Below are 22,659 nucleotides of genomic sequence, written 5' to 3' on the forward strand. Positions count from 1 at the left end.
TGCCTTTACAAAGCAGATTTTATTTAATAATCTTGCTACCGTGTGTGTGTTATACGCTTGCGTGTGTAAGTTTCCTTGTCGACCCCAGTTCAGACCCTTGCAGAACAAAATGCGCATTATATGATACCTGAATATCTGTTGAATATTGTAATATGTTGAATTTGCCCGAGGTGACGTGGTAGACGATGAGGCAGTTTATATGTATGTTTATTTATCTAAGGACCGATGGGTAAACACTATGAAGTCAAGGGTCATACAGGGAAGTGTCACGATGGTGTTGTAGATGGGGAGGGGCATATTTGTCATTAGAAGAAGTCATTTAAAGAGCCTAGAGGGGACTAGAATATGGTACGCCCTATATTCCATACCTTTGCCAATTTGTACTATTTGTATTTTGCAAGCCGTTTAACGAGCCTTGTTGGAGACTGCACGGCCGTGTGAGCGGCCTAGGGACCGGTGTACCCGCTGATGGACTCGTCGATCCAGGTACGGAGCTCGGTGACGCGTGCGTACACGGCGGGGTAGTTGGTGAGGCAGTTGGTGGAGCCCCAGCTCACCACTCCCACCAGGTTCCACGGTCCGCCCGCCACCTTCTGGCACACCAGGGGGCCGCCACTGTCTCCCTGGGGGTGGGGATCATTAGATGTATTTCATTACCTTCGACAGAAGGTGATGGTTTTATCCCATAAGTTGGAATTTATAGTTAGCTATACATGGTGTTTATAAATACATCATGTATGTATAGATGAGGGTCTCCATTCTCTTCCGCAAGCAGGCCTGCTGCAGTGAGGCCTTTTTAATTTCCCGAGGCAAATCGACGTACTGAAAAACATTTATCTGAGAGAAATCGATAGAACAAGGCAGCCCTCAGATGGCTAGGACATGTGGAAAGAAGAGGGAAGAATTCCCAAGATAGCTTTTGAATACAAACCAAAGGGGGGGGGGCGCCCCTGTAGGTAGGCCCAGGAAGGGGCGGATCAGATTTTAACCTCCATAAAATAATATAACTATGTAAGAATGTACCTGGCAAGAGACGGAGCCTTCTGCGCCTGCGCAGATCATGCTGTCCGTGAGGGCGGCGCTGCCCCAGTAGCCTGCGCACACCGCGTTGGTCATGACTGGCAGCTGCGTCTGCTGGAGGGTGTCAGCTGAGGTCGAACCTGCAAACAAATCAAACATCAAGCAAACGGTTATGTCACGCTTATGAACTTCAAGGTTAGACATCCAGGTAAACAATATTCAACTAGAAAGTTTATCCCGAACACACTTAGTGACTTGAGCCGCTCTCTGGTTCTGTGATAAGCCAATTGCTACATTATGTAACTGAACCCCACAGGGTGTCTGCTATTTTATCGGCATCCATGATGACAGCCGTCTGGTCCAGGTCATTGGCCTTATTTGTTCGGAGAAGAAAAAAAAAAGAAACAGAACAAAAACAATATGTTTACCTTCAATTCATTCTATACAACTGGATAAAGAAAAACGGAGATTTACTCCCGGACGTTTCGAGTGACATCCATCACTCATCTTCGGCGTCGCCTAGTCCGGAAGTAAATCTCCGTTTTTGTATCCAGTTGTAGAATTGAATTGTATTAAAAAAACATTTATGTTGTATATTCCTTCATATTTTCCACAATATACATACCATTTCTATCCATCCACAACTTCTCGAGTTATACTGTACCCGAAAACATGACTTACTGGAGGAAGAAGTCCGGCCCCATCCTGTGGTGTAGCAGGTCATGGAGGATGTGTACTCGTCAGACGACTCCGCCCGACAGACGGGCTTGACGTGCTCACCTAGTACCGCGGGGGTCGCCAGCTTCACCAGGCAGATGTCGTTCGTGAACTGGGTCCTGTTGGAATAGAAAGAGAAGAAATGCTGGTAAAAACAGCTCGCTATTTTTAGCTAGGATTCTACGAAAAAAAAGGTTAATCATCCCGTTGCCTGTTCCATGTGTAGGCTCCTTCATAGCAGGCCCTATGATTCTGTCTGTGCTTTTTTTTTCTGAGAAAAAAACTAGGCTCGAGAGCGTGCTAAGAAAAGTCGTCTATTTGGAGGTTTCATTAAAAAGTCAAACAGAACCAAGAAAAAGAAATTAATGCTTAGACCATATCGATAACATTACTCAATACCTAAGGCTTGAGATACTAGTAGGTAAATATCCCGTCTTGGCAAAACACGAAATCAAACAGTATTCATGTAAACAAAATCTAAACAAATAGTTGATTATCAAGGCAAACCGTTTAGAATGGTAGAGTGGAGAAATGAAACGAAAGTGATATTTGACTCTCGTACCCAGAGTTGTATTGGGGGTGGCAGACGGTTGCCTCCATCTCAATGGTCTGGATGTCCTCTGAGTTACTGCTCCGGGAGTGCTCCCCCAGAATGATCCTGTGGTAGTTAGGGCTGAAACAAAGGACGTGAGGTATATCAATGTGGTTGTACTTTCAGTCCAAATCAGTTCTACTCTGAAAGTTGACAACAGGCTCTCCACGAGTTCCTGTACATGTCCAGCATGACAGAGCAGAGTTCGTCATTCTGAAGTCCCTGAAGTCCTGTGTCTTTCTGAATTATCCTCAAAAGTGTCAAGAAATATCTATACGTATCAGGCACTGTGTTAAGGGACATTTACGAGTAGAGCTTAGGTCCCATTTCCGAAACGGGGCCCTACCGGGATGTTTGCGGAAACGAAAAATGAAATATACAAACACTATATGCTCCTGACTATTTTTTTTTAAAGTTCTGTGTGTCTTGTTGTCTTTCTTGTCATATTTTTAGCTTCCGATCGCTACCTGGCCGGGCCACGGGTCCGAATTGGGACCTAAGCCTAAATCAAGCTTACAGCGGGTTGCAGTGGGCGGCAGTCACCACCCAGTTCTCGTTGATCAGTGAGCCCCCGCACACGTGGGACCCGGATGTGGACTGCATGGTGATCTGCCATGGCCAGCTGTGCGCACGCGCAGTCTCTCCGCCGACGATGCGCGACGTTCCGTATGGTGTGACGTCAGGAACACCACAGGAGCCTGTAAAATGTTTTTTATTTAATTTGTAAATAATCAAAATGTAACAAAAATGTATTGAAACTACCCACTACTTCCTACGAGTACTTTGTGGGTATGCAGAGAAGAAAGAACTAGTGAACTTGACACACACATAAAAAACCTTCACGCTATTTTTCCTTTTGTTTCTAAAGAATACATATCAACAAAAGTACCTATTTTTATGTCAACTTTAAAGGAGTATACTTTGCTTTTGAATGAAACAAAGAAAATTGGAATCCCCAAATGTTCCAAATATGAACTACGTTAAAGGTTCTGAATAGAAGACTTTGAAATGAATCATTGTCTTCCTAATTTCCTTTGAGTCATAAGCATACATGGTTGTAAGAAACACTAGGCTATAAAGCTTCGCAAAAAGATTTTAAACATCAAGTGTGTACCAAGCTTAAGACTCAAATCAGTTTGAAAGCCCGTATCGCCGTGAAGGTACAAACCTTGTCCTGTTGACGCGGTGGTGGTGGTGGTGGTGGCGGCAGTGGTAGTGGTGCCGCCCGATCCACCTTCTCCGGTTATCTCGAAGTCAAAGCTAGCGTATTTGCAACAGAAACCATTAATCAGAACAAGCACAATAATGTCTTGGCAAAAACTGTAGGCAATTCTTTGATTTCTGCTTGTTTTGAATTATGATTATCAGCTTAGTACTGATTTTTGTGGCACTCACAAATATCTTTATATCGCTATGTTCATTTCGTAATCACCACCCTCGATTTAATTGATTTTGATTGATTTGATTTGATTTGATTCATTAGGATTGGAAAACGGCACAATACAAGCGGGCCACAAGTGGTATGTTGTTGTTATGACCCACATATGAATACATAAATATGCATTGATACACTAGGTAACTGGAACATTAAATACAATCATTAGATACAATTCAAAATTACAAATATGATCTAAGATATCAATCAGTCTCTTAAAATCTAGTTAAAAGAATCTTTAGTCGAGTACCTGAACCCCCTGTACATGACACTGTAGTCGCTGGAGAAGACGATGGTGATTTCGTTGCTGCTCGTAATGGGAGCAGGGGTGGTGGTGCCGCAGAACCTGCCTACAAATAATCCAAATAGAAAATACGAATTAAAGGAGAATTCCACAAGTAACGAAATATCTAGAAATAAAGCATAGGCTTATTTGAGTATGGTGGTAACATATGTTTTGGAATATCACCTGGTTGGAATGTTAGACAGCTAGAGACACATGAGTCCATGATGACGATTATAGAATGAAAACGTACCCACGGATATTCCCCCGTCGAAGATTTCCAGGACGTCGTATGAGCACCGGTGGTGAGATTCAAGAGCGAAGTCCGTGAACTCGATCGAAACCTAACGTTACATGAACACACAGAAAATTGAATGAATGAATGAAAGAATGACTGGTTTATTTGCAACAAACAAATGCGCATATACATATCGTCGCAGCCTTCCATGGCTGAATTGGAATGCGACACATAAATATTTGTTGAAATTTTGTAGTTTAAAAATATAGCACGTAAGGTCATCTGTTTTGTTGATTAACAGAAACTTTTTGTTACTTTGACCACGGAAATTGGAGTACCTAAGAAACCAATGTTGAATTGATTTACCAACGTGATGAAACTGAGGTAGGTTTTGCCCCTGAGGTATCGCTAAAAATCTGTACCTGAAGGCATATTTTTTTAACCCCGGACGGTTTGGAAATGCGACGTAGGCCTTAGGCCTGGGTCACATTTCCAAGCCGGGGCCCGACCGGGATGTTTTAAGAAACGAGAAACCAAATTGTATACCAAGCAAAATACACAAATTATGCCCTTGAATCTTATTTTGACATTTTGTGCATTTTGATGTCTTTTATATAATTTTTTGCGCTCCCGATAGCTGCCCGGTCGGGCCCCTTTTTTAAAATGTGACCTAAGCCTAACCTGTTGCTCAGGCCCAGGAGACAGCACATAGGTGCAGCGGGCGTCGTTAGGGTAGTTCTGCGGGTAGTTTGGGGACGAGATGGTCCCGCTGGACCCAGATACAGTGTCACACTGTTGCGCTGTCGGAAAACAATCACATGAAACACATATATGTTTAAAAAAAACTCTTGTTTGATATCGTGTGTAACTTCGGAGGTAGTGTCTGCTTGGAGATTATCGCTTGCACGACGACTTTCCCAAGACTGAATCGGTTTGCCAATCACAAAACGACCGTATAACATACGTGACCGGGCCCTCATCGAAAAATTACTGAAATAGATATTCCAATTAAAAGTAAAGCAAAGCCAACGACGTCTTTGATATCTCAAGGAACTAAATTAAAAAGGGAACTAATTTGACAAAAAAAAGGCGATTGAAATGACTAATTCAGGGAGGAAAATATGTACCTAACGTTATAATCTCAAACATTGTCGATTTCTAAAGAAAAAGAAAATGTGTAACATCCATACCTATGGCGCTTGCAGCCCCAGCGATGATCAGCAAAACTTTTAACATTTCTTTGAACTTTGATGTTCGCACTCGGATAGTGACCAGCTTGCAGGCGAAGTTGTCAGCAAAATGGTGTAGTGAAGACGACGACTGTCCTACATATATAGTCCAAGAAAGCTATAAAATGATATTGCTTGTTGTTATTGTGGTCTGGAAATTGATGGAATTGGGTCCAATTTTCACTTAAGAGGATCCGGGGTAATTTCCTTTTATGTGGACTAAACATTGTGAAATAGACATTTTCACACTCAACTTATTTCATTATTACAAGAATATAAAGACCAGTAACATAAATTCACACGTGAATGATTCTCAAATTAAGAGCAAGGATTCAGAGGTGTTGAATGTATACAACGTCTGAAATACTAAATTTCGATTCATTTTCAGGCAATTTTCACAACATATAGCTTAAGTTTCTTAGCTACGTAAGTTTTCCACAAATGTTTTATCGATCAAAATCATCAGAAATATATCTTTTATTCTTGAAAGCTCACAAGTTTGCAACATCTGGATTTGCATCGGAAACGCTATCAACAATGACGTCACCTGTACGTTGATGACGTTTCCTGTACGTAGGTACTTGTATCAAGGGCCATATATATCTATAATTGGATCTTATATTACAGCTTATCATTCCCACTCCTAGTAGATGTTTACTGTTTAGGTGGATGCTATATGATAATTACATGGTCAGCACTTGTGTTGCAAGTACTTGAGCGAATCTTGAACATGAAGTGTATTGCTTTATAATTTCCATAAGGTTGAGTTTTCGTATAATTATACAGTTAACAATGCCACTGCTTTTCTCTATTCCTATTTAACGTGAGAACTGAACAGCTTCAAAATGGCGCGGTGCCAATAACTGAGCAGTTTTTTTTTATCGTGATTATGCCACCTAGCCATAATTATAAGTCACTGCAATGTCACCCAAGGTCACCACTACTCTTATGGATAAGTGCACGTGTGCTGGGTTCTTTAACGTAATAGCAGACAGAACAGTGGAGCGCTACCATAGCATATGTGTCTCTTGTCACCATGTACGTTATCGTGTGCACAGACAATTCAGTCCAGACCACAGGCTTTGATTCCTACACATACTCGTATATTGCACACAAATTTCTGGAACAGTCAACAATTCTGTCTCAGGGAACCAAAGATTTACATAACACATAGTATTACATGAGTGGCGATGTCTGTCAAATGATTTACTAGTGCTGCTTGACAACTTCCATTTACCACAGTGATGTATATTCAATCGTTTCAAGTGTCTTATTTATCTCAAGTGGGCAATAAACATGAGAAATGAACAGCTTGTGCGTATTACGCAATGTGTAACGGAAATTTTCGTAGATGGGGCCAATGTCCTCTAATAGCGAATACAACTTTTATCCCAATACTTCTGGCAAGGACATATGTCATATAAACCTTCAACAGTGTATAAACTACTTGAGTCCAAGCAGCCATACGACACTGTTCATAGTTCAAATTTATCACGCAATTAAATCGTTGACGAAATATTCGAGTGTCTTGAGTGTGGGAGATTGACAGCTGGGCAAGTGGTCTTCAAACTCTACAAACCACTTGGTTCGTTTTTAAGTATTGTATGTTTTTGAATCTATATATAACGCGTTATATTTCTCAAAAGGTGAAGGTTTTTAATTCCACATGTGTCTTACAATAGATATATCATTCAGATAGTGTGTTTGTGAGAAATTAATTGTAACAGTTACACATGCACTACGTTTTCGCTCACGTTTAGTCCTACAAATACAAAAGGATCTGTACCAATATCTATTATAAATTTAGTTGAAGTTACCCACAGCTGTGCAAAAGTGCTTTTTGAAATACATTTGTTCTTTGGATAACATTTGATTTTCTGTTAAAGTTTAGTAATTACGATTATGATTTACATGATTACAAACTACACTTTTGCAACCAAACTGGAAAGCTTTTATCGTGAAGACGCTCAATGATCTTGTCCAGATAGCGGTCAACAATTTGCGCCACGTGCCGTACGAAGGCCTTGCCGTGTGATGGCCCGATGTCGTCAGACATCATGAGATGGGCCGCGTACTTCCTCCTGTCAGTTTTAGAAAATGTCGCCGGAACGAATCCCGATTTTAGTAGTATCGCGTTGAGTAACATCCGTGCTGTTCTTCCGTTGCCATCTCTGAAGGGATGAATATGGACCAGTTTATGATGGGCGGATGCAGCCCTCTCTATTGGATGCATGTCTTGTGTTTCCTCTGACGTCAGCCACGTTTGAAACTCCGCCATCTTGGATCCGACGTCATCAGGTCCCGGTGGATTGTGGGTAGGTCCTACAAAGACAGTCATATTGCGCACGCGCCCTGCCCACAGTGGATTGCTCCTGCTAAGCAACCGCTGATGAATTTCTTTCACATCAGGAAGCGATCTGTTACCTAGAGTTGATTTGACATAATCAACAGCTTCCATGATGCCTATCTTTTCACCGTCTCTCCTCTTTGTGTCTACCGAATCATTACTAAATACAAACGGGCGATAGAAGCAGTTGAACAGCATCTTTGAAACGCCGGCGGAGCTTGAATGTTTCTGTAGTTCTTTAACAACGAAGTCATTCTTGTGGCTTATGTCCGTCTGTAGCACACGATACCGTGTCTCCAGGACAGGTAGCAGTCTGTGTCGACCCTGTATCGCCGATGTTGTGTTCGGGGCGTACAAGAGAGCGCGGGCGTAGTTCTCGTCGGCTTCTTCCAGCTTTCCAATCGTCTCCAGAAAGCGGCCATATCTTGTGATCACGGCTGCATTCTTGGGGGCCAGGTTCACTGCCTCTTTGTACGACTGTTTGGCGGTTTCGACGTCACCGCGCTCTGTAGCTATCTCTGCTGTGCGAATTGCATTGTCAATTCGGAACTTTTGTTCTGTGGAAACGGCAATGATTGATTTCTTTAAAACTCTCGTTTTGATAATAATGTAGGTTTACATCTTACATCAACGATTTAATCAGTTAATCACTTGATTAATCAATAAACTACTACATCTAGACATTAGGATCTCTTAGTTGTTCAAGTGTCAGACAGAGACTTGGCTAACAGGCAACGTGTGCGTTCTAATGTCAGTTTTGTTAGTGGTGACTTCTGAGCACATGAAATCATATCCTGTCTAATTGCGTCAAATATCAAGAGAAGTGCATTCTGTGATCGTTTAGACAAGACAATATTGTCCGTGACGATGTCCTCATTTTGGGACGTTGATTCCCTGGCTTCTAAGTACATGTAATTAATAGAGGCTTCTAAAAATGTACCGACCTGCAGTTAGCTCTTGAACCGGTAGATGACGTTTGCGACGGCGGCGGTCCCATGTTGTTTGTTCCTCGGGCTCAGTAGGCTCCTCCGTAGTTGAAGTTTCAGACGGAGCTGCAATGACAAAAACACATTCTACTGTGACGATGGTCCCGAATAAGAGAGAAGGAACGACGGCGTTGACCCATTCATAATTCATACATGCAACAGTAGAGATGTAAAGATGTATAGATGTAAAAAGCCGTATAAAACATTGAAAACACCCCTGTCCTTGGCGCTGAAGATATACCACACTGAACATACCATCCCTGTCCCTGGTACTGAAGGTATAGAGTCCATTCCAAGACACCATGCGGATGTTTGTTGCCATTGTTTAGAATTGATTTTAAAGTTTTGTAATTATATGTCTAGGACATTTGATACTTCAGAAATATTTTTAACACTGTTTCAACTTTATAAATATTTCCCTGGTCCTGTAAAACTTTGGAAATATTCATGGTGTAGAATTGGATACTTCTAATGGTTTCTAAATAATGATAACAGCATTCTACCATTATTTACCATTTTCTACCATTTTTTGTAAATGGTTCGGTGGGCTGGGAAGATAGCAATTCACACATCCTTGCAAAGTATGGTTGGGTGCCATGCAACAATGGCCCACCACAAAGGATCCACCAGTGCCCAGCAGTGAAATCTAAAAATATACAGATGCAACAATAGGGCTTACTTTTATGGGGGCAATAAACTAATTTTACCATTTGGCCAGGTTTACCATTTTTTGTAAATATTTGTAAATGTGAAATAATCACAGAGAGGTTTCACAATTATTCTAAATAAAGATATTTTTGTACAGTTACTTTCAAAATGTTTCTAAAATATTCACAGAAATTCAAATAAATGAGTATTTTCTCAGTCAATTTTTTGAAAATGATTTAATTATTGTGGCTCAGATATTCTTTTATTCAAAATAATTCAGACTAATTATAAATATCGCCTAAAAACCATCATGGTGTCTTGGAATGGACTCTATCACACTAAAAACACAAGCTCTATCTCTGGTGCTGAAGGTACATCACACTGAAAACACCACCCCTGTCCCTGGTGCTGAAAGAATATCACATTGAAAACACCATCCCTGTCCCTGGTGCTGAAGGTATATCACACTGAAAACACCACCCCTGTCCCTGGTGCTGAAAGAATATCACATTGAAAACACCATCCCTGTCCCTGGTGCTGAAGGTATATTGCACTAAAACACCACCCCTGTTCCTGGTGCTGAAGGTATATCACACTTAAATCATGCATTATTTACATCCAGTTAAAGTCCGAAAGATATTGCAAAAGTTACGAGAGTGAAATAAGCGCAAGACAAATCATTGCGAGACTTACGGCAGCTAGCCGGCTCATCACTGGCATCGCCACAGTCGTTGTCCCCGTCACACTTCCAGGCTTCACTTATACATTTCCCGTTGTCGCAGCGAAACTGGCCAGCAGTGCAGGATGGCGCCGGCGCTGACAATCAATAGAATATAGTTTTAATCATGTACAGAATGCCACCTATTCGAACAACAGAATTGCAAAACAGGAAGACAAAAAATGGTTCAAACCGAAGTCACCTGTGCCCGATGTTACAGCTGGATGGAGTGAGGAAAGTCGTGTTGGTGCATTTAAGCACTCTCCAAGCACAGGTTCGGCCCCGGCTGTTTTTGACGTGTTTTAGGCGTGTGTTTTTTTCAGGCTGTCTATTTTGTACCCAGAGTATAACCTCTGCTTGGAGAGTACCGTTCCTCAGGGCACAACACTGGAGGTATGTCAAAGGACTCGGACCCAGGACCTTGGGCTCTGGGCAAAACACCCCACCGTTATACCAACACGATGCCACAATAAGCGTTCCTTTTGAATATAAGTCACCAAATATGAACATACTTAGCTAGATGTCAGGTACCCGATGTTATTCCCAGTTTACCTGATTCGCAGCGAAGACCGGTGTATCCGTCCAGACAGTCGCAGGAATAACCGTTTACTCCGTCCCGACAGACGCCTCCGTTAGCACAAGGGCTGCTCGCACACTCATTGATATCTTAATCAAAGACAATATTCATCATTGGTCGATCTAGAATATTCCAAATCAGCCTTTTTTATATCAAAGTAGATTTATCAGCATGTTGGCACCACTAGTAGGTTATAAATTGTACAACGTTTCCATCAATATTGGCTTATAAGGAACAGAATATCTACAAACAATGCTAATAAAATGAATCAAAGGGAATTGCGCTAACACTGCTTGTGATAACATGTTTACCTGTCTGACAATTGTCTCCGGTATAACCAGGTTGACAATCACAGCTGTAGCCATTGACTTTATCTATGCACCGCCCTCCATGTTGACATGGGTTTATACTACCACATTCGTTGATATCTGAGCATATAAAAAGATAAGAGTACGTAGTAACGTTAAATGTTTTCTGTACGCCTACATATTTATAGATCTGACCACCTAACCGCTAGTGGCCAATTGGAGACGTCGTTCTAACCTTCAAAAGCGCCAGGGAGTTCAGTCTACCTTTTATTCATTGCCTTACGATCGTACTTTGTTTAGTATCCTAAGGTACATTATCTACACAGAGGAAAAGATGGTATACGTAGTACCTACACACCTGTTTGGCAATGCTCCCCGGTATATCCGGGTTGACAATCACAGCTGTACCCGTTGACTCTATCTACACACCATCCGCCATGTTGGCAGGGGTTGCTGCTACATTCGTTGACATCTGTAGAAAAATAGTGACACATTTGTAGTTTACATTTTGTTCACCCAACACCGCTAAGCGTTTTTTCTACCAGTACTGACACTACCCATTGTCATTTTTTAATAGTTGTTTCACCCCCTATAATTCCGACTTACTACACAAATGCCAACATTTATTAATTTGCTAATGTACTAATCTCAAGACAGGTGGGTATCTCCTTCAACTTATTGGGAGTTGATTCTTGCATTATGCCCTACATACTTATTTGACAATTTTCTCCCGTATAGCCAGGTCGACAGACGCAGCTGTAGCTATATGTAGAACCGATGACTCTGTCTGTGCACCATCCGCCATGTTGACAGGGGTTGCTGCCACATTTGCGTAGAGCTGAGGAGAGCAGATTGGGAATAGTTCCTTGAACTGTCATCTTTGAATCGTTTCATCAATTGTATTACATATCTTGCAATAAAATGTATTGAAAGCGACAAAAGGAAGGGACTGATATTCATAGTACAGAACGGAAAAACGTCAATATCAATTACCAAGACTCCTTAGGAGCTTATCGTCTTCCAAAAAATTGTTCTGATTTGTTGCAACATCACATGATACCTTTCCGACATCTAATAGTTACCTACCCGTTTGACAATTATTTCCCGTATATCCTGACGGACAAGAGCAGGTGTAGCCATTTATCCCGTCCGTGCACCGTCCGCCATGTTGACATGGGTTGCTGCCACACTCGTTCACATCTGAGCATTGAAGAACACAACAATAGTAACGTTAATTGTTTACTAACGTGTTATATAGGTTTTCTGTAAGCCACCATATTTAGGTATGACCACCTGACTGCTCATGGCCAATCAGAGACGTCGTTCTGACGTTCGAGATCACTAGTAGGTTCAGTCTACCTTTTGTTCATTGGCTGTAGCGAGCCCACGTGGTTCATGAGGTCCACTATCTACGCTGAAGAAAAAATGGTAACGTTATAGGTACACACCTGTTTGACAATGCTCTCCGGTATATCCAGGTTGACAATCGCATCTGTAACCGTTAACTCTGTCTACACACCATCCGTCGTTTTGACATGGGTTGCTGCCACAATCGTTAACATCTGTAGAAAAATAGTGACACATTTATAGTTTTGTTTACACCCGACCACTAAGTTTTTTTTGCCAGTACTGACACTACCCATTGTCTTTTTTTCATAGTCGTTTCGCCCCCAATATTTCCGATTTATATATCCAGGTTGACAATCGCAGCTGTAACCGTTGACTCTGTCTATACACCATCCACAATGTTGGCAGGAGTTGCTGCCACATTCGTTCACATCTGTAGTGACATATTTGTTGTTAACATTTTGTACATCACTATTTTATCTACTAGTACTGATGCTACCCATTGTCTTTTTTTCATAGTCGTTTCGCCCCCAACATTTCCGACTTACATAATTGCATGCATTATGCTCTACATACCTATTTGACAATTTTCTCCCAAATAACCAGGTCGACAGACGCAGCTGTAGCTATATGTAGAACCGATGACTCTGTCTGTGCACCGGCCGCCATGTTGACAGGGGTTGCTGCCACATTTACGTAGACCTGAGGAGAGCAGATTGGGAATAGTTCCTTAAACTGTCATTCTTTAATCTTTTAATCTTTTCATCAATTGCATTACATATCTTGCAATAAAATGTATTGAAAGCGTCAGCGGAAGTGACTCATAGCTCGTTGCTAGGCTATAACCCGTGATGGGTTCATACTTACCGGTTTCACAGTGCCTTCCCTCGAATCCAGAGGGACAGTTGCAGTAATATCCGCCCTCCCTGTCCTCGGCTAGGATGCACCGCGCGTTGTTCTGACAGGGGGCGCTGTTACACGGGATCGAGTTATTGTCATCGTCGTCCCCTGGATTTGCTTATGATATATACAATAAAAAACTATTTTAATGAAAGCCTTTCTCACAAAATATTTATAGGATTGCTTACCAAACATTTATCTAAAAGTAGCCTTTTAGTACTTGAGTTGTAAAGAACACATTTGACGCAAGCATTAGTACATGGAACATTATTCTTGCTATCCTTCATCATTAGCTTTGTTACGTAGTTTTACAAAAACAACTTTGAAAAACTTGGCTGCAGATGCAAAACGTTGCAATATGTACAATCAATATACATCTTGTAAGCATGACATGATGCAAAAATTACTAGTTTTCTGTCAAATACAGTTTTGCAGTCATGGGGTGTATACACTACAACGTGGTCTATAAAGTACAGATGCACTTATACGTTTATGAAGGTTAAACATAAACCGATGCACTTGACTATGACTATTTTAGTTTTACCTGTTTTCTCTAAATAAGTTAGAATCCATTCGCGGAAGCGGTGCACACGCGTGTAGACTCCATACTTCCCCTGCAGTGCGCAGCCGTCTCCCCAGCTGACGATCCCCAACAGCATCCATCTGGAGTAAAGATAGAAAGCACCATATATGGGGTGTTTGTACACACGTCACTGTGACGTAGTTGGCGTCCACCATGTTGGTTGGTTAAAGTTAGGTTTGTTTACAAAGATGATAGAGCTTAAAGGCGATCTGTAGTGAAGCCGCAATGCAATTAATAAAAGTTATCGAAAAGTAGTGCGCTTTAATTTTGTTTCAATCATTGATCAAAGGGGCGCCATGAATAGACTTTCCGCAACTTATGATCCACTGCTCACAGCTCACAACTCACCACAGAAGTGGTGGATTGCTCATTCCTTGACAGAAGAGTGGAGTCGGTCAGACAAAAATTTGTGTCAGTCTACTTTTTTGGTGCTGTAAGTTACAGTTTGACACTAATGTCGAGTTTGACCGACGAAGATAATACAGTTAACGTAGTAGCACTATTGGAAGGAAAAAATCACGTTAGACTAGGAATTCTTGCTTTTTCTCTATATCCTGTTTAAACTTCATCATGTCTAGCTACATAGTACATTTGTACCTTCCGTTATCGTAGGCGGCGAACGGTCCACCGCTGTCTCCCTCGCACGCGTCCCGGCCTCCCGAGGTGCGACCTGCGCAGAACATGTTCTTGCTGATGTCCCCTGCGTACTGAGGGTGTGCCCGGCGGCACCGCCCTAAGGACACCAATGGGAGGCTCACCTGTAAAGTGGACAGTGTGGTGAATGATGAGCCTTAGACAATGTCGTCAATATCATTCGTGGCGTCGTGTGTGGCGTAACTGGTAGAGCGTTCGGTTCCGAATCTATAGGTCCTGAGTTCGATACCCCCGTGCCCCCGACGTTGTGCCCTTGGGAAAGGCACTTTACACGACCTTCCTCATTTCACCCAGGTGTAAAGATGGGTGCCTGTCTTCGGTCGGGGAGGTAAAAGACTACCTTTACCTTCTGTCTGTACCGTGTATGTGGCACTGCTAATATAAGTTACAAAACTTGAGTGCAGCACCACATTGTCCTCTTCTGTCCAAAAGCAAGTAGAAAAAATCGACCCAAAGTGCCCTTCTAAAACTAAAAGTCTATCAGCCTTACAGTACTAGTACTCATTTATGTATAAAGCAGTGGGCAATATCATCCGGAAATACAGCGGAATCATGGTTGTCTACAGTAGTGTAAAATTTTGTTGCTGGGAATATTCATCAGCATGCTTCACTCTTTAAATGGCTCGGAAATTACCATTTGTAGAGATACCGTTATCTTGCACCGTGCATCTTGTCCTTTTATCGTAAGCATTCCATAACCTCTTACAATTTACGTTTTGTGAGAAAGACGTGAATGAGACAGAAAGCTGTATTCTGGAGACTCCGATAGAAACGAAATAAGGCAATGTAGACCTTCATAAGAGTAGTTGAATAAGGTCCTCCCTCTTGCACAGCGCCCCAGCCGGTCACAGTCCCGACCTGTCCCGAACGGACGAGTCTCCTGGCGTCCAGGACTTCCGGAAGGCAGATGGGAAGAATGTATTCTGTAAACGTCACTTCCGGTCCAGAGAGCTTCAACAGGGCGATGTCCGACTCGTAGGTGTTGCCGTTGAAGTCGGGATGGACGATTATTTCTTCCACCATGTAAGACCTGTGAAAATAGGAAATAATATCACATTATTTAGACTAGCAAAATAGTTAAATGTAAAAATGCGAATATCTTAAATAGCTATAGGAAAGCGACACCATGATTCAGATAGACACATGTTCATTCAGTTTATATTTGCAAACGACGTAACAGCACTCTCAACAAGAAACTAGAATGAAATAATGAAGGCTAAGACCTAAGTTTTATTTGAATTTCGGTACGTTGAAATACCGAACATCAAAAAGTGTAAACACGGCACAACCGCATTGCATCATAAGCTATCCAAAAAGCATTGCGCTTTTTGCCTTGCATTAGAAGACGAAATGTTAAGTTAGGATAAACCTGCTTTACAACGTAGAACTGAACTGAACTGAACTGAACAACTAGATCCCTTTTTCATATCAATTCACAACAAAGACATAAAAGCCCTCTCCAGCAAGATTTCTTGCACCGTAGAAGCCGTCTGATTGCACATGCAATTTGCCAGCGTATTTCGTGCGAAGTTAACCCGTTGGACCGTATACTGTATACAAGATTTCTCCAGTGTTACTGACGAAAGACGCCGGATGTCTGTCTGAAACGTCTGACCATTTCTACAATCATATCCAGTTACTTGAGTAACTGATCTTTGGCGTATCTTACTACATGGATGTCTAACCTTCATTGACGTAAAGTTAAGAATCGTTTGTAAAAATGTACCTCTCAGTCTGTTCGAACGCGCCCCTCTCTGTTGTGTGCCTCCCGAGCCGGACGATAAAGTCGTCCTTCCTGACCCCTGGCTCCCGGATGCAGTGCGCAGCCGTGATGACCCAACGACCGGTCAGTAGGCTCCCCGAACAGAAAAACCTAAACATTTGATGGCGACAAAAAAGTTTTATTAAGACATTAAGACTTTTCATTTTCATTTTAATTCATCATCAAGATATTTCGAACACACGACCAACGTTAAAGCACATGGGACCATGAACCGACAGACGAACGGCCGGTTTCAAGTAAAAAACAACAACGACCAAATTAAGGTACTCCTTCGCTCATCTCCTGAGGTGTCGCCAAAAACTGTTATACATGGATCCATGCGATTTAACATCAAATACAATATTAATTTTATCGGTAAATATTGAAAATAGGAGTGTGGATTACTGTGACTTTCGGAACGTCCAAGAGGACTGTTTGTCGTTAGATATACTTGTTTTGGTTGTTTCATCAATGGTACAATGATGTATAAATTTGTATTTGAATATGGAGTCGACATAAATCAATGAGGTTTAACCTCCTTGCATAGGGGCAGGAGGAACTCATTGCATCCTTGTTCGGAAGTACTCCAAATAATAAAGCTGCATCTGCTGGAGCCGTCTTACATGTGGCAGTTCCTGCACCTGGTAGAGATTGGAGAAGGATTTGCACACCCCTCCTTCACCTTAAAAAGTCATGTGCAGGTCAGGCAAACAGGTCGCCTAAGCCACCAGAAAGTGACTCTTTGCCTGCTCATTTGTAAAAAAATTGACAGGAGAATACGAAAAGATAAACACACCTGTTCCTGGCGGGTCTGATGTCCCACAGCATGGCCTGCCAGGGGAACGCCCCCCGCTCCACCTCCGTGCCGCCCACCACAAACCCGTCCGGAGCGTGCGGGTAGAACGGTCTGCCGCACACTGGAAATGGACCGAGAAGGCATACTTTACCAACAGAGAAAGAGATGGGAGAAATGCCATAGTGTGAAACCAAACCAGAGAATCTCACATCTTCCTCAAAGTATGAGAAATTTGGTATTTACGTTTATACGCAAATCTGTGTGAAACACTCGGTGAAACTGTCCTTGAGTATTCTCATCACAGTCATATATCACCCACAGTTCTTGGAGCCGTACGTATACCTTCTGACAGTGCATACTTCTTTAATGGTTCTTGTCAATATGTTAAACGTCGATTACTTCAGCGGAGTCTGCTAATATGAACAAGACAACCTACATGTGCCTCTGACAAACATGTAAAGACTTGTTGTTTCTTGTGATACACTGTGTTCTATGGTTCAATTCGTAATACCAGCTTTGTACTGTGGTTTAGCAGCATTTCTATTTTTTGATGGATTTTATTTTTTCATCCTCAAGTTTTGGGGTCTCCAAACAATGTCATCCTGATTGCCATCCATATGATTAAGGTAGTGTGATATAAGCACAAATTACAAAGTTAAACATATTTGACAGCCACCGAAAGGAACATACCATTATCAACATCGATGTCTACTTTCAGGATGGCCTGAGCCTGGATGCTCCTGCCCCCCTCCGTACTTCTTGCCGTGCAGGTGTACCGGCCGCTGTCGGTGAGGCTTACGGCAGTGAACACCAGGTCGCCCCGATGCTGCAGGACTCGGTCGCCGTCGATGAACGTGTCGGACGGCTGCCCGTCTTTGGTCCATGAGATATCAACAGCGCCCTCTGCCGAACACGGGAAGATGTGACTTTCTCCAAACTGAACGGTGGCGTTGCTGGGCTTGTCCAAAAATGCAAGTTCTACAAGGAAAGAAAAGTACACAAACAATAATGACAAACATCATTCGGAAAAGGCATTGTACCGACTTCATCTAAAATAAAAAAAGACATCATTTTTTTAGATGAGTGTCAAGTCGAGAATGGTCAATTGAACGTTTTTGTGGATCCAAGAACATTACATATGATTTCCTTGGTGGAATAAGCACGCAGAATGCGAACAGCCATAAGTTTTGAGAGTTTTGCTGTTTACTTTGGTCAGAATTGTCACACCACGCCACAGTTCCTGGCATATTAATGGATATTTGATACGAACCTGTTTTTAAAGTTATCCAAACGTCAGCAGAGATTGTCTCCTCTCCCCTCTCCAACACACACGTGTATTTTCCCGCGTTTTCTTCCGTCCCAACAACAAGGAGGTTGAGGTTCTGCAAAACGAAAACCGAACCAGAAAATGGCGGTGCCAGGGGTTGGTCTCCCTTGTACCACTTCTGCCGAGAGATGTCGCCATTTTGTGCGGAACACGCTATCAGCACGGTGTCACCAGGGAGGACAGTCTCATTGGATGGTCTCTCCTTGAAAGATAATGCTGAAAAACAACATGAGCAACATTGGAATGTCACCAAAATGCATGTCCATATTAAGGGTTTATCAAGGGTTAAGAAAAATCATTTGTTCAATTGGTCAAATTATATGATAACTACAACTATAAAAGGCAAACGAGAAACAATTCACGGAGGCGTGAGATCTGCGAACTCTTGTTTAAGTTCATGTTACTTTGAACTCCCACACTTTCTTCCGATTCAAAATCATCCATGACTTTTTGTCCCGCACCAGACACAATACGAGGGGGGTTCAATAAGTTCTTTGCCTCACCAAGAAATAACAAGCACAACTCAGATTTTCAGGCACAACTTCATAGTATGAAGTCTTTTATCAATATCCTCCAAATTACAAATCATTGGAGTCATTACTTTCCAGGCATTCGTTTTTTCTAAATTAGAAGGTAAGTGGCGAGAAAAAAGTTGTGTGAATTGTGATCAGACATGTGTGGGTCTAGTTTCCCATGCCATAAATTAACAAAAGACGTTGTCAAAATGTTTGATAATGATTCTCTTCCTATTTCAAGCAAAAAGAATTGGGTTTCTAACTTCCAGCAGCGCAAATTGACCAACACACTCAGGTCAGGTCAATTGTCCACGTTTTTTTCCTTCTCCCTCACCTAACGTTACTGGGTGTCGCCTGCAAAGTAATGATCACACTAATTTGAATTATGGTACATATTTATATAAGACTTTATACTTGCACATGAATGCTTCGAAAATCTGAGGCGTGCTGATTTTTTCTCGGTAAAGTTGGGGACTTATTGAAATCCCCACGTACAGGTAAAAAGTCTTATATAAATGTGTACCAAAATTCAAATTATTGTGATCATCATGTTGCAGGCGACACCCAGTAACGTTAGGTAAGGGATAACGAAAAAAAAAGGTGGACAATTGATCTGCAACCTGAGGTGTGAGGTCAAATTGTCTGATCACACTTCACCCTTCTTTTTCTCCCCACTTACCTTCTAATTTAGAAAAAACGAATGCCTGGAAAGTAATGACTCCAATGATTTGTAATTTGGAGGATATTGATAAAAGACTTCATACTATGAAGTTGTGCCTGAAAATCTGAGTTGTGCTTGTTATTTCTTGGTGAGGCAAAGAACTTATTGAACCCCCCTCGTATAACGTCTTATATTGACACAGTTTCGATACTTTTTCTCGTCTAAATACTTACGCTCAGTGCCCCTCCTCATCAGTCTGTAACTTTCTCTAAGAGTTTGACGGACATCAAGCACACTGTGGATAAAAAAAATAAACAACGACTATAAACTTTTTTACAGTTATCTGTAACCAAAATACCAGTATAAATGATAAGTCACCACTTACTTTGAATAATGCTTGTTACGCAAATAAAACTAGAATTTTAGATATTTCTGACCATTTTGCGCGATCCACAAGCATAAACTATTAGACAGAATAGTCGAATCTGGTGTGTTACATTAAGGTTAAAATCAGGCTTTCACTTCACAGATGGTCTGTGTTACGGACACAGGCGCTGGCAGATCAGTTCTCCAAGCTGTTCTACAGAGTGGTTTGGACCGGTGACAAGTAAACATGCCCAGATAACAGTGTCATGTTGCGCGGTGAAGTTTGCAAGCTTTTCCAGATACCCACAAACAGAGCATTCCATTTTCTCACTATCATGAAATCAAATCCTCAGGAACAGTTCCCTTGTTATAGTAATACGTCGAATGAAAATCCCTTAAGTGTACACAAAAAGGCTGACCTAGGTAATTTTAGACGACTTTGAGGAAATTGGAACACGTACCTTGTAGATCCAGCCTGGAAGAAGCTTTGCGTTGTTATGAAGAGAAACAAAACTCTTGGAAGGAAATTTGAATCCATGGCACTGCTAAGTAGGAACCAAAGCATAGCCCAACACCACGGCTACGTACGCAGAGCCCGTCTGAGGTGATGGAAAAACTTCCCAATGTGTGGTCGCAGTCCTGTCAGACCCTGTCAGATGTCCAGTGAATGGGAAAGACCCCGGAAGTGGTGGACTTTGTGATTTGACGTCACAAGAACCAGGGAAACGTACCGGAAGTTCCATGGAGTGTGTGTGTAGGAGCGCTCGAGCGAGGTCAATCAATGTCTCTGCAACTTACATCCAGACATGCCTTCGTTCACGTAGACCAGGCTTCGCCCTCCCCAGCAATGTCAGATTGATTTGCTTAATATATGGGTTTTGGCGTCGTGTTGGTGCATCGGTTAGGGTGTTCGCCCCAGACCCAAGAGGTCCTTGGGTCGAATCCTAGGACATGCCCTCGATATTGTGCATTTGGGGATAGCACTAAACGCGACTTTCCTCACTTCACTCAGGTAGAAATGAGTTAGGGTCGTCCCTCGGATAGGGTGTTACATGGACATCCCGTGGTTGAAGAGAGCCACACCTCGAGCACGTTAAAGAGTCATTACACTTCGGGTCGTGTCACGTGGTGACCATTGACTTAAAACCTAACTTTCTTGGCGAAGGTAATGATGATGATGATAAGTGCCCAGCAGGCATACATAAGCCACAGAAGAAAGAAAGAATATAAATATAAAGACAGGACTTCTAACAGTAATCATTTAGAATATCTGTCTCTTTAATATGGGTCTGCCTAAACACCTCTTGAAAGCGGCTTTAAAAAGCTAGTCAGTCGGTTTCAAGAGCAAAGCAATTTGTGCAGAGCTGTCCTCTGCACTTGACGAAGCAGTATCTAATTCTGGCGTTTTCGCCTTCTTCTTTCCAACCCTCCTCGCAGTTCTGAGCCGCTGTCGTCATCGCTTCCTTTGTTGGTAGCTTCTGACTGTTTTTCAGCGTTTTCCTCCCCGAGAAACGTTACATAGTCGTTGTCTGACACACTATCGACACATGCAGACAAAGACGAGTGTAGTCCTTCGGCACTGTCCGTCCCAGGAAACGCTACATATGTGTGGTCAGAGTTGTCCTCTGCCCCTATCGTATCTGCAGTATCTGATTCTGGCGTTTTCGCTTTCTTCTTTCCACCCTCTCTTGTCTGTTCGTCAGCCTTTTTCTCCCTGGGAAACGCTACGTAGTCGTTGTCTGACACACTATCGGCACATGCAGACGTAGACGAGGTGCCAAAAAGGTCTGACTCAGTCGCTTCGACGGAGTGTGCAGTTTTATCGTGGTCGTGCCAACTTACGGTGGTCATCAGGCATCTGTATAGCCACGCTATACGTTTACATGTGTCGGGTTATTTAGTGCAGTAACCAACAGAACAGGGGCACTATCATAGCATATGAGTCCCTTGTCGTTTGCCTAAACAATTCAGTCCAGACAATAGATTTTCTTCATATACACGTATATATAGTCTCCTTAGGGTATCAAAAACGTCATCGGAGTATCAAAAACCTACATAATACATTACGTATTCCAATGGTGATATCTAACATATGATTTACTAGTTCTGTTTTTACAGCCTCCATTTACCACAGCGATGCATATTACCTACTCTTCAATCCTATCAAGCGTCTGATTTAATCTCAACAAGTAGGCAATAAACATGAGAAATCAACAGCTCGTATGTCTATGTATTACGCAATGCAACGTGAATTTTCGTGGATGGGGCCGGGGCCAATGTCCTCTAATAGCGAAGCCAGCTTTTATCCCTATACTTCTAGCAAGAGCCTAGGGGCTGATATTTCTGCACTCTCACTACAAACTCACTGGTACATATTCTCTTGCTGCTGTCTTTTAGCCCCGCATTAGACGATGCACGAGCTTCGGCCCTATTTTTTACCGCGTGAAGGCCGCCGTATTTTAAGATCTTCAGATACTCGGGCGTATTTTTCCACCAGAAAATTTTCCTACCAAAAATCATAGTCTTTGCTGGTACAAAAATTATGTCGTGCGCATGTAAACTTGTTACTATAAGACTCACCGTCCTGATATCAATATCATACCTTCAACAGTGTATAAACTACTTAAGTCAAAGCAGCCATACCACACTG

General features: G+C 42.2%; 2 protein-coding genes across 2 annotated transcripts; both read right to left on the bottom strand.

Moving 5' to 3' along the window:
• On the bottom strand, nucleotides 1-5,521 carry LOC118426942 (chymotrypsin B-like). Its single transcript, XM_035836574.1, has 10 exons — nucleotides 5,476-5,521; nucleotides 4,967-5,085; nucleotides 4,301-4,391; nucleotides 4,015-4,114; nucleotides 3,498-3,589; nucleotides 2,847-3,027; nucleotides 2,300-2,410; nucleotides 1,702-1,856; nucleotides 1,024-1,160; nucleotides 1-623 (listed from the first exon to the last, which is right to left on the bottom strand). The coding sequence occupies exons 1-10, from the start codon at nucleotides 5,519-5,521 to the stop codon at nucleotides 447-449; spliced, it is 1,209 nt and encodes a 402-aa protein (XP_035692467.1). The 3' UTR covers nucleotides 1-446.
• A 1,908-nt stretch (nucleotides 5,522-7,429) lies between these two features.
• Nucleotides 7,430-20,580, bottom strand: LOC118426943. The gene is made up of 17 exons (XM_035836575.1): nucleotides 20,471-20,580; nucleotides 19,877-19,938; nucleotides 18,411-18,683; nucleotides 17,831-18,118; nucleotides 17,141-17,261; nucleotides 16,309-16,455; nucleotides 15,375-15,612; nucleotides 14,526-14,686; nucleotides 13,890-14,008; nucleotides 13,313-13,462; nucleotides 13,022-13,147; nucleotides 11,457-11,570; nucleotides 11,102-11,218; nucleotides 10,766-10,879; nucleotides 10,189-10,311; nucleotides 8,806-8,913; nucleotides 7,430-8,418 (listed from the first exon to the last, which is right to left on the bottom strand). The coding sequence occupies exons 1-17, from the start codon at nucleotides 20,572-20,574 to the stop codon at nucleotides 7,430-7,432; spliced, it is 3,354 nt and encodes a 1,117-aa protein (XP_035692468.1). The 5' UTR covers nucleotides 20,575-20,580.
• Nucleotides 20,581-22,659: the final 2,079 nt, after the last annotated feature.

The sequence above is a fragment of the Branchiostoma floridae genome, chromosome 12 (genome assembly GCF_000003815.2).
Source record: "Branchiostoma floridae strain S238N-H82 chromosome 12, Bfl_VNyyK, whole genome shotgun sequence".
In the NCBI taxonomy this organism is placed as follows: domain Eukaryota; kingdom Metazoa; phylum Chordata; class Leptocardii; order Amphioxiformes; family Branchiostomatidae; genus Branchiostoma; species Branchiostoma floridae.